Genomic DNA, 17,183 nt, shown 5'->3' with positions numbered 1-17,183 from the left:
ATGTTATGTTAGACAATTTTTTTCCAAACTTTAAATAGCAGTGCCCTTTTTAACTCTGCAGTATTTCCATTGCATCCCCTTCTCACATTAAAGTAATTTTTACAAGTGATAACAGCAAAATCAACATTTTTTATACCTGTATTTAATAAATATTTAAAAAGAAAAAAGGCTTGTTAGGAAATGAGTAAATGCAAGAGAAAAAAAAAGAACTTTGAGAGCAAAGGGATAATTTGTTAGGTTGTTTCTGTCTCCAACTATTCAGTGGTTTTGGGCTCTTCTGTCAAAAGGCTGTGCCCTTAGGGGGGAACATCCCACACTTTGTAAAACACTGGTATAAGAGATATATATATAATATAGTCTAGATTTAGGTATTGTAAATATTGTACAAGATGTGTGTCATGGTATTCGTGATTGTAAATTTTTTGTAAGATGTGTGTGTGTGTGTGTGTGTATAGAAAGATAAATGTATAAACACCTTACTATCAGATATTATATGAGTTATGTAAGATGCATATGTTTTCCATAATGTTACGTATTATAAATATCGAGATGTCTGTTCCATACCATAGCATTTGATGTAGAACATGTTGTGAAAAAAATATGTACAATTTTGTATCAGGTAATATACAGTAGTGAAAGAAAAGGTATGTTTTTGTGAACAGGTCAACCAATTTAACTTGGATCTATTTCTTGATAATATTTTTATGTTACACTTTATTATTGCATGATAAATTGTATAATATCATTGCACTGTATGATTTGTATAAATAGAAAATACTGATATTATTTGTGTTACTTACTTTTTTTGTTTGTACTTCTTTTGTAACCATATTAAATTTATTTCATTCTGGACTTTTATTTCTTCTTTCTTCTAGGAAGGCAGCTGTACTATGATTGGGCTGACATACAATGGACAAGATAAGAATGGCAATGACCTTTGGGATGGATGCTGTAATGTTAGAATTTGGGAATATGAAAAAGCCTCTACCTTCAGTGGTTTGATTAAAACATTTAATATTAACACCAACCTTTGGATGGCTCAGTGAGTATAATACATTTAATTGTTTCATTAGTTATTATTATGAAAACTGTTAAGCTAACTTTAGTATAAAATAACTAGTATGGAAAATGCTTATATACAACACACAAAAAATATGGGCTGCTGTGTTGGAAAATACCTAATTTTAAAGTGTGGAGAACTTAAATCAATATCAGACAAATTATTCATGAGAAAATAAGCTACAGAATGACTGAAAGTTATTTAGTAACTTCATGAATAGCTAAAGTTTAAAAGCATTAACCCTTTCTCCACAGGTATTCTTTACTGTGCATGACAGAAAATATTAGTACCTTACATTTTAAATTTTACTAAACTGCTTTTAATTTATATTATATCAATTAGTATAGCATAAAGTCTTAGTTAATAATCCATATTTTAATTGTATAAAAATTTTACAAAAAATTTTGAATTTTCTCTAATATGACACATTTGACATGTTTTTTCTAGACATCATGTCTTCTCTATTTTGTCCACAGCCCCTTGAAAGAGTAAGAAATTAAATGTAAATTACTCACTATAAAATCGTCATTGCTCAGACTAACCATAATTTTTATAGCCTTCAATTTTATTTGGTTTGGGTGACCACGTTATCAGTAGAAAATCAGGTTCTTCTTGTCACATTCTCTCTTTCAGAATATGTTAATAACTCTCTCTTACATTTAATTATATGTTACGTATAACCAATAGAAAGTCAACGTTTTCACCTATCAAATGATGTATTGCATAACATTGTGTTCTAATAGATAATAGTCAGTTTCACTCAGAGTACAAGCAATGTTCCAGCAAGAAACTTAATGACTATCTTGAAGTTGTAATGGCTTTTGTCACATAGTTAGAAAGCCAGACAAATTGTGAGAGGTAGGAGAAGTTGTCTACTTTTTGCATATTATTAGTCTACGTTCTTTGGTGCATTATATACTTAAATGAAAATTATTTGTTATTACCATTATTACAAAAAGTAGGCTTAAATGTTCTCTATAATCGACAGCAAGAGAAAAGAGGATTGGGTAAGTAGTTTTTGCTTGTTTTTTATATTTATTCTTCATTTATTATTGTAAAAGTAACTAAACTGTAAAAATAGGAATCTTTTTAGGTTAATTAAGATTAGATAAGGTAAAGTAAATAATAATATAATGAAAATATTTCATGAGGCATGCATGTGAACAGGACTTGGGTAATGACTTTTGCCTTGATTAAGTTATTTCTTACAATAACATGGATAGTAGTTAGGCATGGTTCAAAGTACAATGAAACAGTAAAGTTTAATTATAAATAAATGTATAATGTTGTGAGCTTAAAGCTACTTAGGGTAAACAAATGTAGTTTCATGTCACAATTTGTAGTCATTCTAGGAAGAAAAAAAGAGTTATTTAGATTTTATTTTGGTGGTTACAAGGTCACTTAAGTTGATTGAACCCATTTCAAATTAGGTTAGAAAAAATAATAGATAAAATATAAAGTTTTGCTGAGAAAAATGTTCAAAATGTATTTAGGAGGTTTTAGGGATTACATAAAGGAAATTTAAAATTTTTGAGATGAGGATAATTGTTTTAATCTTAACAAAAATTTCTATACACATGGAGTATTCTTATCAAATACTCAATACATTAATGGATGAATCCTTATTTTACTTTATTAAAAATACTTCACTAAAAATATGTTTTTTGTGTGTGTGAAAGACATAATTTTAACTGAAAACTGCCAAATTTTGCCAAGATATACAAACTATGTTGAAAGTTAGAAGTATTAAATCTATAAAGGCTTTAAATGAGTGCAAAGTCATTCTATAAATAAATAAAAGGGTAATTTAGATTTATTTTAATTTATTTTTATTTTTTTGGTGGTTATGTGGTTGGTCAAATTGACTGATCCAGTGTTGAGAGAGTTAAATTATGTAGTATTTGGTATTGATCAGAATGTTGTATGTTAAAAGTTTTGCACTCCTTTTTTTTGTAGATAATTTGTTGATCAAATAACCTTGTTACAACATTAATATTTTTGTCAAACTTAGTACTTGTTTTGGGCATTACTATTTCTGAATTTTAGTGTATGGTAGTTAACTTGCCTATAATCAACTGTAGCCCTGTGTGTATTTTACACAGAATATAAGTGATTTTATGTAATTATTTTGGTCATCTCTTTACACTGAATGTTGAAACATGCAAAATGATACATATACTTAATATGAACAATATAAAGGCCAGTTGGTAATTTGAGAATGGCAAGTTCTGACACTCCAAGGATTCCATTAGTAATCCCTATAATATATAAACTTAGCCTTTTTTGTGGCCAGCTTTCTCCATAGAATGCAATTTTATAAAGGTTTTCTTATATAATTTCTGGTGAGAGAATGGCAGATGATAATGGTATATCTTTTGTTTTGATCTGCTTTTATAAGATATGATAAGCCATTAAGATCTTTTTTTCTCACTAGAATTTGATAAAGAAAACATAAATAAAACTTGCAAATAGATTTTTTAGTTATGTGTGTTGAATGTCGACCTTCTGAACCTCTTCAGTATTCCAAGGTATTTGAGGGTGAGGAAAAAGAAACTGAACACACAGTTAAAGGGATACCTCTTTGTATATGCAACTGATTTTGAAAACTATAGTGTTATAACAAAGTATGCAGTAGCTTGTTAAGAAAACCGTAAAGGTCACAGGAACTAAGTTATCCAACTGACCACAAAGACTAAAGTAAATTCATTCAGGATGAAGAACACAAACAGAAGAGTTGTTAACTTGTGTAAATATCTATCATTATTGCAGTTTGCTAGTTGTAAACCCAGTGTTCAGTGTCTGAAAAAAACAAGAACTCATAGATTGGGCTTATATCACGAAATTGTCATGTGTACAAGCTAAAAGGAAAATACATATATAATGTGTGAAAAATGTTTCACTGCTTCAAGCATACATATCATTTAAAAAAGACAGAATAAAAAACAGAGTTGATAATGTTGGGTGGTATAGCCCTTTGTTAAAGTATGCCCCTCAAACTTGAGAACCTGAAGTGTTTTCACCATAATAAAACTAATTTTATCAGATTAGATTCTGATTTTTCTTATTATTTTTTTTCCATTTTTGGTTTCATACTTTGTTTGACTTGTTTTGGCTATGTTAGGATGCCTGATTAATCAAAAATACTATATCATTATAATGGAAAAATACTGAAAATTTGGTTAAAGTTTATACACCTAACTTTTTAGAAAGTTAATGCCTATCATACTATCAGTGTTAAAACACTACAGCAGCTAGCATGCAGAAGTAAACAGTTTTGTAAACACAATAATACTGTGTTATCTTAAAATACCTTCTAATTTTATTCTTATTAATTTCATAATGAATTCAATCTTTATATAATAGTCATAATTATCATAGGTTGTATCTTAGAATATAAATTGACATTATTTTAATTTTTATGTTGTTTTAAGTTAAACTACTTGAATAATATATTTATAATACTAGGGTTTTAACTTGGTTAAGTATGGATTTGCACAATAAATAAAATGATTTATGATTGCTCATTTTTCTTGGTTGAGTACAAAGCATAGTTATAGATGCAATACTTGGGATTCCAACATTGCTATAAAACACTTAAAGTCATGTAAAATAATTACTGAATTGACTGTAATGTCAGGTATGGAAAAGTTTAAACAGTATTGTTATGACAGGTGACTAATAAAATCTTTCAGTGATTCAGTAGTAAGCTTGCAGGTTTATAAAGCTAAGAATTTGTTTTCAATACCCACATTGGGCACAATACAGATATTCCATTATATATCTTTGAGGCTAACAACAAACAAATCTATATGTTTAACAACACCCAAGTTTAACATGTAGCTTTAAAGAGATACTGCTGTGCATGCATGTATCATGTTAGGGGCTATACATTAGTGACTTTAAGTGATGTGTTACTGTTTGCTTGTTAACCTGGTTAATCTGAAAGAGTTTTACATTACAAATCAACTGTTTTCATACAGTATGTAAAACAAATATGTGTTAAGGTTGAAAAGACACATTTTTCAAAAGTATGTGCTTAAAAAATACTTTTTTAAAGGCTAGTGCAACCACTATTTAAAGGAATTATGAATCAATTCAATTGGTTCTTTACCATGTTTCAAATTCTTTTCATATTACATGCAACAATAACCAGGAAACCATGGGTTAATCGAACTAGTATTTATATACATGTTTGTAGTTAAAATGGGAATATAAAAAATCTATAAAAAAGTCTTAATTTTTTATCTTGTGCTGAACATAATGCTAATACCAGCTTTAGTTGGTAGAATAAAAAAAAAGTTAAGCCTAAATACAGATTACATTTGAGTAAATGTGTAAAAGTATTTAGAAGATTTGAGTTATATGATACAACATATTGGTATCATGGCTATTTTTTTATGTTTTAAATTGTTAGTTCTTTCTTGGCATGTTTTATACAGAATCCTGCTATCAGCAATAAAATAATCTTATTGGAATCCTCATGTTAGGTTACTTGGTGGATAATTTTATGTAGTAAAACTGAGATTTGTGAAAGTGCAGTAACAAAAATAGAAGTGTGATTTTATCACATTTCATTTCAATTAAAATATAGACCACATTTTGGTAATTGAGCTGTTTTTCAGTTTTCTTGTTCAACAGAAAATTTCATGCCATTATACCTTGATTTATACATTTCAAAATTTCTATTGCAATAATTTTTTTTATAATTTATGACAGATTATTAACAGCAAAATAGGTTTATTTACATTTTGTATGCAAAAATAGGCAAAATTTCAAATCTGTAACTAATGTTAATTACATTTCATAAACTTTTGTTGCATAAAAAATATTGCATTTATATTAGTATCTTTATTGCAATATATAGGATTTGTAAAATAATAGTCTAATTGCAGAAACACAAATCTGTGAATCCATTTGTTTTAGGCTTAACATGAGTTAACCCTTTATTGAGTAAGGCTTATATTCAATAAAGATATAAATTAACACTGTAACTTGTGTATGTTTTTTGCCTTAACTTGGACAGGGATAAACTTTACTGCACTTAATAGTATCAATAAGTGAACGTGTTATGTTATTCTGCAACCTAAAACATTTTTAAAAACTTTGATAAACATATGATATGTTCTTGAACAAAACGTCTACTAAATTATATTTACACCTGCCTTTTGTGTGCATCTGTTAAAATGAGGTACATATACATGCACATTAGAGTAGTAAAATGTTTGCACATTTTCAGAACAGACAAGAACTGAGTATTAATATAGTAAATATGAAGTTTTAACTTTTCCAAGAACTTCAGTTATGTAATATTTATGATAATATTATTATTATTATTTCATATTAAATTCTGGAATTATCTTATTCAGGACAAAAATTTGCTGTTAAATGCAAATTCAGCCTTTTTGTTTAGATTTCTTTTTATCATATCAAAGACTTAACTACTTTTCTGTGGCTGTTTTAAATATGTATTGTGATAGGTAATGTATATATACATAATTATTTGTTTCTTTGTCCAGGTATGTGTTCAAACGTTTGAAATTCATGGGGAACAAGTTATTCTCTCAAGCAATTACCTTGCTGTTTCTAGCACTGTGGCATGGACTTCACTCTGGCTATTACATATGCTTCCTTAATGAATTTATAGTCATGAAGGTTGAAAGAGATGTAAGTTCAACCACACTTTTATGTTTTTAAATAATTTCATCTTACACTGTGCATGTGTTATATGTAAGGAAAAACATGTCAATGTTTCCTTTTCAGTGTTTGCTTTCTCAAGAAATGATGTAGCTTGGACTTTATAACAAATTGTAATATATTTAAGAAATGTAATATTCACATGCACTGATGTAAAACAGAAAAGCTAGTTTCCACAAAACACAGGTCCAGGGCTGTTAATCAAAGAATAAATTGAATGAGAAGAGTAAAATAAAAACACAAAATAATTTATTAACAAATACAGCATTATGTTGCTTAAACTGGACATAATCTTTGTTGTCTGACTTCCTGAGGTCAATGCAAGATCAAAAAAACAAGAGAAATCAAGATATGTATATCAGGAATCACCAACTTACATACCTCATACCAAACAAAGAAAGTCGAGCATCCCACAAGTTATGTATTTCAACTAATTGTTTACGTGCAGTCTTAAGCCAAACCAAGTGCACAGGCTTCTGTGCTGTCTGTTTAAATAGACTTTCTTCCAAGAAGTCCATAAAAAATAAAGGTTGCAGTATATAGACTTTGCCTCTGTAAAAGGAATAACACGTTTACATCTTGAGACATCTGGTCAACACAGATACATGACTGAATACACCTAAACAGAGAAGTATTCAATACTAGTTATGAAGGGGTGATATTTGTCAGGTCTCAGTAATTGCAAAAGTGCTTTGTTTAATATAAATGTTATATCTTATGATAAACAAAAACAGTTATTATGTAAGTTTATTGTACTCATGAACTTTCTAGTGAGTCTTTATGTGGACATTATATTATAATATAAGCCTCATATAACTAAAGTCATCTTTTATATGACATAAAATTCTTACGTGGTACTAGGAGTTCTATGTAACAATAATGTTACAAGTGATCTTTAACAGTAGACAACCACAGTTACAGTATAGATATTATTTACATATAGGTTGTGTTAGATTATATTAAGACAAAGTTCAAACCTCGTCAAGTCATTACAGACCATGTTACCACTTATGTTTGTGTTTTTATGACCATGCATTTTATAATTGATCTACAGTTTGGGTTTTATTATAAGATGCTCTGTCACAAGACTGTCATGTTTAAAACACATTAATCCTTCTTTCATGCTTTCTATAATCCAGCACACGTAGGAAGATGACAGGCATCACACTATTTACTAAATGATAAAAAACATCAAATGTTGCTCTGATGGTTGCTATTATATCACGACTTTCTATTAATTGTGATCCTTACTCACATATTCAAAATCATTTTAATACAGTTAAGTTACTGTTGATCTTTCAAGGTAAACGTGATAAGTATATCAACACAATTGTAGTCTGAGCAGCATGTAATCAGAAAATTACTGGTAGTTCTTAACAGCAAGTCAAATGTTTGTTGTAGCACAAACTGTTCATAATTACAGTAGTAAAATGGATTAAATAAAATATGGTACTCAGATTAATAAAATCTGTCTTTAGTTAATGAAGCCACTGTTAAGCCAATATAACTTAAATTATTAAGCCACACTTCATATTTTTGAATAGTTTGGTTTTGAATTTCTGAACATCAGGCAAGCTTTACCTTTCTCCCTAATCTAATAACAACATTTCTTACACAGAAAGTTTCAAGTTTGCTTTTAGACACTTCTGCACCCTCAATTATAATTTGTGATTTACTACTTTCATTGTTTTGTGAAATCTGTTTCTTTTATCAGAAAGTTTAAAATTTAGTGCTCCTTTCAGATTGTTGTCTGTAATAAATATGTTTATAAATGACTGTTTACATACAAAATGGAAATAGCTGATTATCTATAATTTCCCAGTGCATTGGCAACAAATTTACAAAATTACAATACTAAAATCTGGAGTATGATTCTCTACAGTGAACAAAGTGTACTTAGTCTATTGTGTAACTTTATCCTTTTTTAGCAAACAAAAAAAGATCTTCTGTATACCTTACTTTTGTTATATGTTTAAAAACATTCTTAACTATTTAGAAATAACAGAGAATTATATGGATATTTTTGTTGCATACACATACACACATATATAAGTGTATATGTATGTGTTGTATGTGTATACATGTATTAATTTCATGCTTCAATTGTGATTGTAACTATGTAGTTTTACATTGAAATAAAATTAATTAGCTTATGTTTTAAAATTAAATTTATTTATTTCTTGAGAAGCATTCTTATTGTGGTATTCACTAAATATAGTCATCTGGGTGATGTTGCAGGTGACAACTTTAGTGGACATGATCCCCACTGTAAAATCATCTTTGAGCTCAAGTGTCTTACAGGTGCCAGTTTATCTTCTAAAGAAGATTTATTTGCTCTTTGCCATGAGTTACTGCTTATTGCCTTTTGTACTTTTATCAACATCAAGATGGTTAAAGGTAGGTAAATAGAAGATTGTAATTGCAGCTTCACATGAGTAGAAGTTCAAAATGAAGTTTGAATAGGAAGAACTTTCTTTATAATGTGTAGTTACAGATTTAAATAAACCTGTTAATCATTTCTTCTCTGACCTTCATATATTTTGGTTTAACTTTCATGTTTTATATATTTGGAGTAGTAAAATGTTTAATGTAATAAACTTTAGTTATCAGCTTGTCGTACTGTTTGTGTTCAAAATAAGTACAATGTAATGAAATAACTATTTGATATGTGAATTGAATAATCTTAGAAATAATTTTAAATAGGTTTAATTTCAACACACTTAGATAATTTGAAAACAACCAGTTTAATTATCTTAAAAACAATATTTATACAAGTCATTAGTCTATTGTTGTATATATGTTTATCCCAATATGAGATTCTTTGTTATAATTAGTTTCAGTGAAAAGGTTTGTGATGGGTTTGAAATTTGTAGGCTACGAATAACTGATGGGTTTGAAATTTGGGAATGAAGACAAAAATATCATTGTTTTCTACACTCTGTGTGAATGCAGAATATAATAAAATTCAGGACAGTTTAAAACTCTCTTAAAGTAAAAGTTTGTTTTTGTAATATATAATGACTGGTGATACAGGGATTTTTATGGGTAATATCTGGTAAACAGTAAGCCATATATTAAGTAAAAACTCTTTGATTCATTAAAACTGTAAAATACATTTTTCAGCTTACTTTTTTTAATTTTCAGGTGTATTCTTCACTTTACTTTGTCTGCCACATTATATATCTAATATGGCATGTCGTTTACATGATTGTGAAAAAAATGAGGTTGGTACCAACAGTTAAACCAGAACAACTGAAGAATGATTAATTAAAACGGATTCTTCAACATTCTATGTTACATATATTTCCCAATAAGAAGGTTTAAACACATTTTTATTCTAGTTCTTACAGTGTTAATTACTGAGCTTCTGAAAATGTGTCCTCGCATCCACTTCAAGGTGAATGGCATTCACTGATTTTGAAACCAGTCATTCTAATAATAATTTAACAGAAAATTTACTCTTAAAAGGTTCACTGGTTTTTATGACTAAAGAAAGCATTTTAACTTTAAAATAGTGTAGAAATAAAATCTTTCTGAGAAAGAATAAAATATAAAGTTTTCTCGTGTTAAATGAAACAAAAGTAGTTCAAGGACATTCTTAATGAGTATGAAAAATATTAAGTAATAATCTCCTTTGTAAAATAAAGTTTTTGTTAGAATCCTAAAAATAATAGATTTAAACAGGTCTTTTAGTGTAGAAGATGTTGATTCGTAATAGTTGTATATATTTAGAATATTTTATCTTGATGTGTATTTAATTTTGGCCTTTACTCTACAGAAAATATTTTCAGCTTTTCTATTTACTAGTTGTTTTCTTTGGATAATCAGAAATGCTTTACAACTACTGGATTAAGTCCTTGTAGGAAACTCCTGATAACAAAAAAATGAAATGTTTACTCAAACAACTCAGTAGGCATAGCACTGTGTGTTATTTTAAATTAGTACAAAGTGAAAAAAAAATAGAAGTGTAATGTAGTTATTTCTTTTAAAACACATTGGGTGACATTATAAAACAGCTTAGTCTGATTTGTTGCTTAGTGCTGATCAGTGTCCATCTCACATTGTTTGATCTGTGTGTAATTAAAAATTGCAATCTAGTATATTCCTAGATATGGTTGAACTATTGTGTTTTTATGTAGAATAACATTATTTGAGATTTTTAGACATAATAATAGATAAAAACATGTGACATAATTTCTTTCCATCTTCAAAGTGAAGCAATTTGATTAGTTTTTAAGTGTCTCAAAAACCTTTGCATATTTCACATTAAGTTGCTACCATGCGTGTTTTAAAAGTAAGCATTGCTTTATTGAAACTAGGTGGTAATTGTTAAGTGTAATATAATATGAACAACAATACTTCCATTCTTCACTTACATGCATTTTATCTTCAGCTCAAGTGAATTACACAATTCTTGTATGTGTGAAAGTGCTTGTAAGTTCAGCTTTTAATAGAAAAACAAAGGTTATGGCGAGAGGTAGGAGCTGAGACCCTTTAGGCTCCTCTGCTTCCAAACAAAACAAAAATTCACCACTGTATGAAGGTAAAAGATGTGTTTGTCAGTGAATGAATCTCTATTTTTTATGGTCAAACTTAGAAATACCAGCATTTTGTTTGGATTGTTCTCTTTACAAACTCCATACAGTTTGTTGTTGTAATAACCACTTGTTTTATAGTAACTAATTTCACTGCAGTATTTAAAGGAACAACATTGGAACCAAAACACTAACTGTATTATTCTGAATTGTTGTTGTGCAAGTGATAATTGTACATTGTACAAGTTTTGTCTTCAAGGTACTTCCTTATAAAGATTACTGATAGTCACTCATCTTCAAACAATGCTGGCTTCAACACTGTAGGAAATAAAGTAAGAAGCTTTTCATGGTATTCTGGAAAAAGAAAACAATATTATGGGAAGTGTAGAACATAAGAGCGTGGTTTGTTTATTAATGTGCCAGACGTGATTTTATAGCCTTGCATCTTCATGAAAATATTATATGAACTCCCCGTCAGATGAAGTAGAAATACGGAAATAATGTATACTCCAAAATACTCAATCTTTAAACGTTTTTTGTTACTGTAGGCTTACAATCATCTGTTCTGTTTCTTCTGAAAAAAACAACAAGGAATGATCTCATTTATATTATACCCTTCCTGGTTAAGCCTAAATGCTCACACTCTTAAAACTGAGGTTTAAAACTTGTGTTGGGCACAGCACAAATAACCCATTGGATAAAGATTTACTTTTAGGAGAGGAAATCGACTCTACACTTTTAATAAAAGTCCAGAGATATAGCTTTTTTAGCAGAGTGTTTATTCTTGATTTAATTACAACATTTTAACTGCTCAAATGATAGAAACTTTGTAAGTAAGTTAAAGAATAAAAATGTTCAATTCACTCAAAAGCTACATCTGTGAACTTCTGTTTAAAACAAAGATTTATATTATACACATCTTCTTCACTTAGTCTATTCACATTATCAGTTCCTTTTTTTAATACATGGTGGAATGAATTATCAAAGAAAGAGTGATGATTAATACACTGAGTGCAATCACTGTTTTGTTTATATTCTATTTACATAAAAGAAATTCCCTTTAGTAATACTTTTGTTTGAAGTAACAAGAAGTGGGCTTACCTACTTTACCTGAGTTCTTCAACGGTTATAAGAATCTTCACTGAATTGTATTAGAAATTACAATTATGTGAATGCTAAGTTAAAATCAAGAAATTGGTTATATTCTACTAAATTGTTCATTTTAATGTAGCTGAAGGTGTTATCTCATGGAGATTGTGTAAAACTTTTCACTTTTAAGTTGGATTAAAGTTTGTTTTACATATTTACATATACAATTGGATAGGGTGTAATTTTCCTTTATAGGGAAATACCTTAATCTTATATAGGTGATCTCATCTGAGATGGAAAGTGTTAAAATAGATGTTATTAATACTCATGAGATTTTTCTCAACCAAACTGCATAATATCTTTGTGCCCAGAAAATTCTGAGACATATTGGAGAAATTCTGCATCCTTGCTTAACACACTTTTGTGACTATAGAAAATAAAATATAAGGTTATTATAACCATATGATATAAAAGGCTATAGTATGAATTAGAATTAAATATAGGGTAATCATAGATAGATAAAAGAAGCTACAAGTTTTTGAGTGTGTGTGTGAATGAAGTATAACAACCAGGACTACTACTTGCCCTTTATATATTATCTAATAAAGTATACAAATATAAATAAGTATGATAAATAACAACCTAAGTCATAAGCTGGTTTAGCTCTGACAGAAAGAGATTATCATGATTTTAAAATAAATAAAAAAATGATCTTGCATCTAGTAACAATATATTACAATAAATTTCTTTGTGGTAATTATAATTTTTGTATTCATTACATCACTAAAAATACATGAAATTGTAAATTTTACGGTAGTAAACATTTTACATGTTTTGTACATTTACAGTCTAGGGTTACACTGTAGTGTATTACAATGTGTAGGATTAAACTATTGTTTATTTTCACTTTTTGGTTAAGCTATAGGTACTTACATTATAGAAATATGAACCACAATGTACTCTTAAATCTAAGTCTAGTTTTAATTATAGTATAGGGTTAACCTGTTACACATTTTACAATAGAGAATTAACATAAAAGCCATATTTAAGCTTTAAACTGTACAATGTAGAATTAAGCTGCAGTGTACCTTACATTCAGAATCTCTACCTTAACGAAGTTCACAATATAGGTTTAAGGAGTAACGTGCTATATAGCCTATTGTTTAAAATCTAATGTACTCTACAGTTTGGATGAAAGTATAATATACTCCTACGATATGGTTTTAAGGGAAGGTACTGTAATGAAGTGTGTATTTCCTGTAATTCATATATTTGTTTGTTTCAGTACATCTTTCAAGTTTTGTTCATATACTGACCTTGAAATAAAACTTGCCCTAAACATTAATGTAGCATTATGGATTTCTCATTACATTAAACATATATGACATGTAAAAGTTTTGTTTAATATAAGGCTTATTGTGTAAAATGTTTAATGTACCTTTGGATAATATATTATGTGATGTGGTAATTAATTGTAATCTTCTTTCAACACCTTATATGTATTTTATGACTGTAATTATCAGAAGTTGTGCACTTATCAGGTGTAGTAGGTACACTATTCTTATGATGTATATAAACTTGAACTTTAATCAACAGAGTGAATAATTCAGTATAGTTATTGAATAAACCATTAAGAGCTCATGATATAGTTCTAAAATCATAGACTTGTGTGTTTAAAGATCGACTTAAGTTTTCAAGTTTCTTTGCTTATGAATTAACTCGAGCAATATTGCAAGAGAAGTTTAATCTATAATTGTACAAAAACAAGGCCTAGCAAATACAAATTTCTTGAAATGTAAACTATCACATAATTCATCTATAACTCTTTTACACACAGTAAAAAAAACTTGTACTTTGAACTAAAATGTATCATACAGCATTTTAATGAAAATTTGAGTGTGGACCAAGGATTTAAATACATCTTTGACACATAAGCATAAGCAGGATAGCTAATTTAAAAAAAAATAAAAATATACTATTTATATTACTTTAAAGTTTTCTGCCTTTTTTTCCTTAACAAACCCATCTAGTGTTGAAAAAGATAATCACATGTCAATTGTGATAAACTTGGTTATTGGAATAGTGATTATATTTATTTAGAATTAGTATACAAGTTGTTGTGTCAACACTTTATTCCTAAAACCATTGATATGGTTTTAAGGATTTCTTTATAATATCTGGCATGTGTGAAGTAAGTATTATATTTATTTTTAACCCCAGTGGCACAATTATAGATCTGAAGGTGTATAATGCTAAATTTTAGGTGGGGGGGTTACCATTGTGTAGCTTTATGCTTAAGTATAAACAAATTATATGTATTTATTTTGCATTTTTTGCAAGTGTTGGATGTTTTATAATATTTTAGTTCACTGGGTACACAAGATGTTAGTATTATTTTGACATTTATATCTACTTTCCTGTACCATCTAGTCACTGAGACATTTTTGTATGATTTTACTGAGTCTATATTATATTTTTGTAATGTTTCTTTTAAGCTTCAGAATTATTTTTTGTTGTGGTTTTTTAAAGGATATGTTAAAAAATAATGAATTTGTACCATTTCTTGAGAGATAAAAAATAGTCGAGTCTAGGGATGTTTGTGTTTAATTTACTACTTTCCAGGCTTATTTAAGATGTTAATATTTATTTGTTAAAATGGAGTTAAAAAAAAGTGTGAAATTATTTTTATTTATTCACACCAATTATAACTAAAAGGTGTGATGTAAAAATCTAACATATGTGATCTCTTATTTACATTACTGAAAATTAGGGGCTTATTTTTTATCCTATAGAAGTTCATGTGGAAATGTAAGAATCTGTTTTGTTTTTAATCCATATTATGTTTTATCAAGTTTCTTGTGTATTGTTATAAACTGAGTTGTTTCTGTGCTTTTTCTCTTTAAATATGGTATTAATCTGTAGTAAATAATTTTAAGAGAGATACAATTAAAGTTTTGATAACTTCACTGTTTTTCTTGCAGAGTAATAACATAAAAGGCAAAATTGATTCCTTACCCTAAACTTCGAAACAGTGTAAAGGAGATTCTAGGTGTTACATTTGATTACAAGTGGTTTTGATTAAAAAATAATAATAAAAGAGATGTTGTTCATTCAGTCAGAAGAAGAGTGCATGCTTAAAAACAGTCGGTTTATCTTTGTTTTTAATTCTAGTCAAGCATATATAATTGTCGTTGTGTGCTCCCATGGAAATAAACACAGACACATACACACGTTTTTGCATATTTATTAAAGTTTTGATCAAATACAATAACAGATTCTCTAATGCTATTAAGTGAAATAAAGCAGTTTGATAAATGTTACAGTTGAGTGAGAAACGGAGTGCACAGTGTTTTTAGATGTCAGGTGTTGGCCCGGCATGGCCAAGTGGTTATGACACTCGATTCGCAATCTGATGGGCGCACAACAAACATGCTCTCCCTTTCAGCCGTGGAGGCCTTATAATGGGACGGTCAATCCAGATATTCGTTGGTAAAAGAGTAGCCCAAGAGTTGACGGTTAGTGATGATGACTAGCTAGCTGCCTTCCCTCTAGCTTCCCTCAATGTCAGTTGTCGCGTGACTTTTGTTATTTATTATAATTTATCTCGGACGAGTCACCAATTTATTATGTTACCTACACAAAGTAGTACTATTTCAAATAGCCGTAAATTTAAGAAGCTAATTAAATGTCGACATGTATCAAGTTTATGGTATTTGCTAACAGGAATGATGTACACAAATTTTTTCTCTTAACTATATTTTAATATACAAACAACATTACAGTTTATAGTAACGATTATTAACAATAGTTATTACAAATAGTGGTATATATACACACACACACACACGCACAAATACAAGAGTTTTACAAACTTACAAACAATACTGAGTCTTCTATCTGGTCTGGAACTGAATCTTTTATCGACGTTCACGGGGAGAAAATCTGTACACAGATATCATTCACTTGACGGCTTTACACCAACGACAGTATCCCGCTAGAAATACTAATGTCCGATGTTAATTCTCTGAAGTTTGTAGTATTTAAAATTTATAAACGTTCCTCGTCAAATAACTGTAGTTTGCCTATTAGTAAGCGTTTATCACAATTATAGCTTCAGGAGTTTATAACATACTGTCTGTAGAAACCAAAAAATATTCTGTCTCTCGGCGCGTCGGTTTATGTACTTTGAGGCTAGATTCTCGAATGCCTAACATTGTTCGAAGATTCACTAATGTTTTCGTTAACCACATATTGTTGATTTTAGTTCTCGAAAATGTTCTACAAATTTAAAGAACAGCAGGATTTGCGCTATACACATCTAACAATATACGTCACATGCGTAAAACTGAAACAAATGTAGGTATTGAACTAAATGTGTAACAGTAAATCCGTTACAAATGAAAATGTATAACGTACATCACTATTTTCAGAAATGGCATAAACATCAATAGAAATATTTTATATATCTTAACAAAATATTATAATGTTTCGAAGAAGCTCACTTACTGTCTTGGAATCATGGCCGAAAATATCGTTAAAAGTAATGGCACCATAAAACAACTGATGTAACAATACATTATAATCGTAAGGAGTAATATAGAAAGAGCGTGTTATATAAATAGTTTGTTATTGAATTACGCACAAAGCTCCTCGAGGGCTATCAGTCCTAGCCGTCCCTAATTTAGTAGTGTAAGACTAGAGGGAATGCTGCTAGACATCACCACCCACCGCCAACTCTTGGGCTACTCCTTTACCAAAGAATAGTGGGATTGACCATCACATTATAACGCCCCCACGGCTGAAAA

General features: G+C 29.0%; 1 protein-coding gene across 4 annotated transcripts in view; it reads left to right on the top strand.

Moving 5' to 3' along the window:
- The window catches only part of LOC143252528 (lysophospholipid acyltransferase 5-like), a 43,052-nt gene extending 27,708 nt beyond the window's left edge, over window positions 1–15,344 (top strand). For 3 of the 4 annotated variants that reach the window (XM_076504815.1, XM_076504825.1, XM_076504834.1), the window contains 4 exons: window positions 876–1,042; window positions 6,577–6,724; window positions 8,993–9,151; window positions 9,899–15,344. In XM_076504815.1, the coding sequence (XP_076360930.1) occupies window positions 876–1,042; window positions 6,577–6,724; window positions 8,993–9,151; window positions 9,899–10,021 (597 nt within the window). In that variant the 3' untranslated portion in view covers window positions 10,022–15,344. Of the gene's footprint in view, window positions 1–875; window positions 1,043–6,576; window positions 6,725–8,972; window positions 9,152–9,898 lie in introns of those variants that run through there. The other variant, XM_076504843.1, reaches the window with a different exon arrangement.
- The last annotated feature ends 1,839 nt before the right edge of the window (window positions 15,345–17,183 follow it).

This window comes from Tachypleus tridentatus, chromosome 1 (assembly GCF_004210375.1).
Source record: "Tachypleus tridentatus isolate NWPU-2018 chromosome 1, ASM421037v1, whole genome shotgun sequence".
In the NCBI taxonomy this organism is placed as follows: domain Eukaryota; kingdom Metazoa; phylum Arthropoda; class Merostomata; order Xiphosura; family Limulidae; genus Tachypleus; species Tachypleus tridentatus.
The sequence above is the reverse complement of the archived record's forward strand: the minus strand, read 5'-3'. Positions and strand labels throughout refer to the sequence as shown.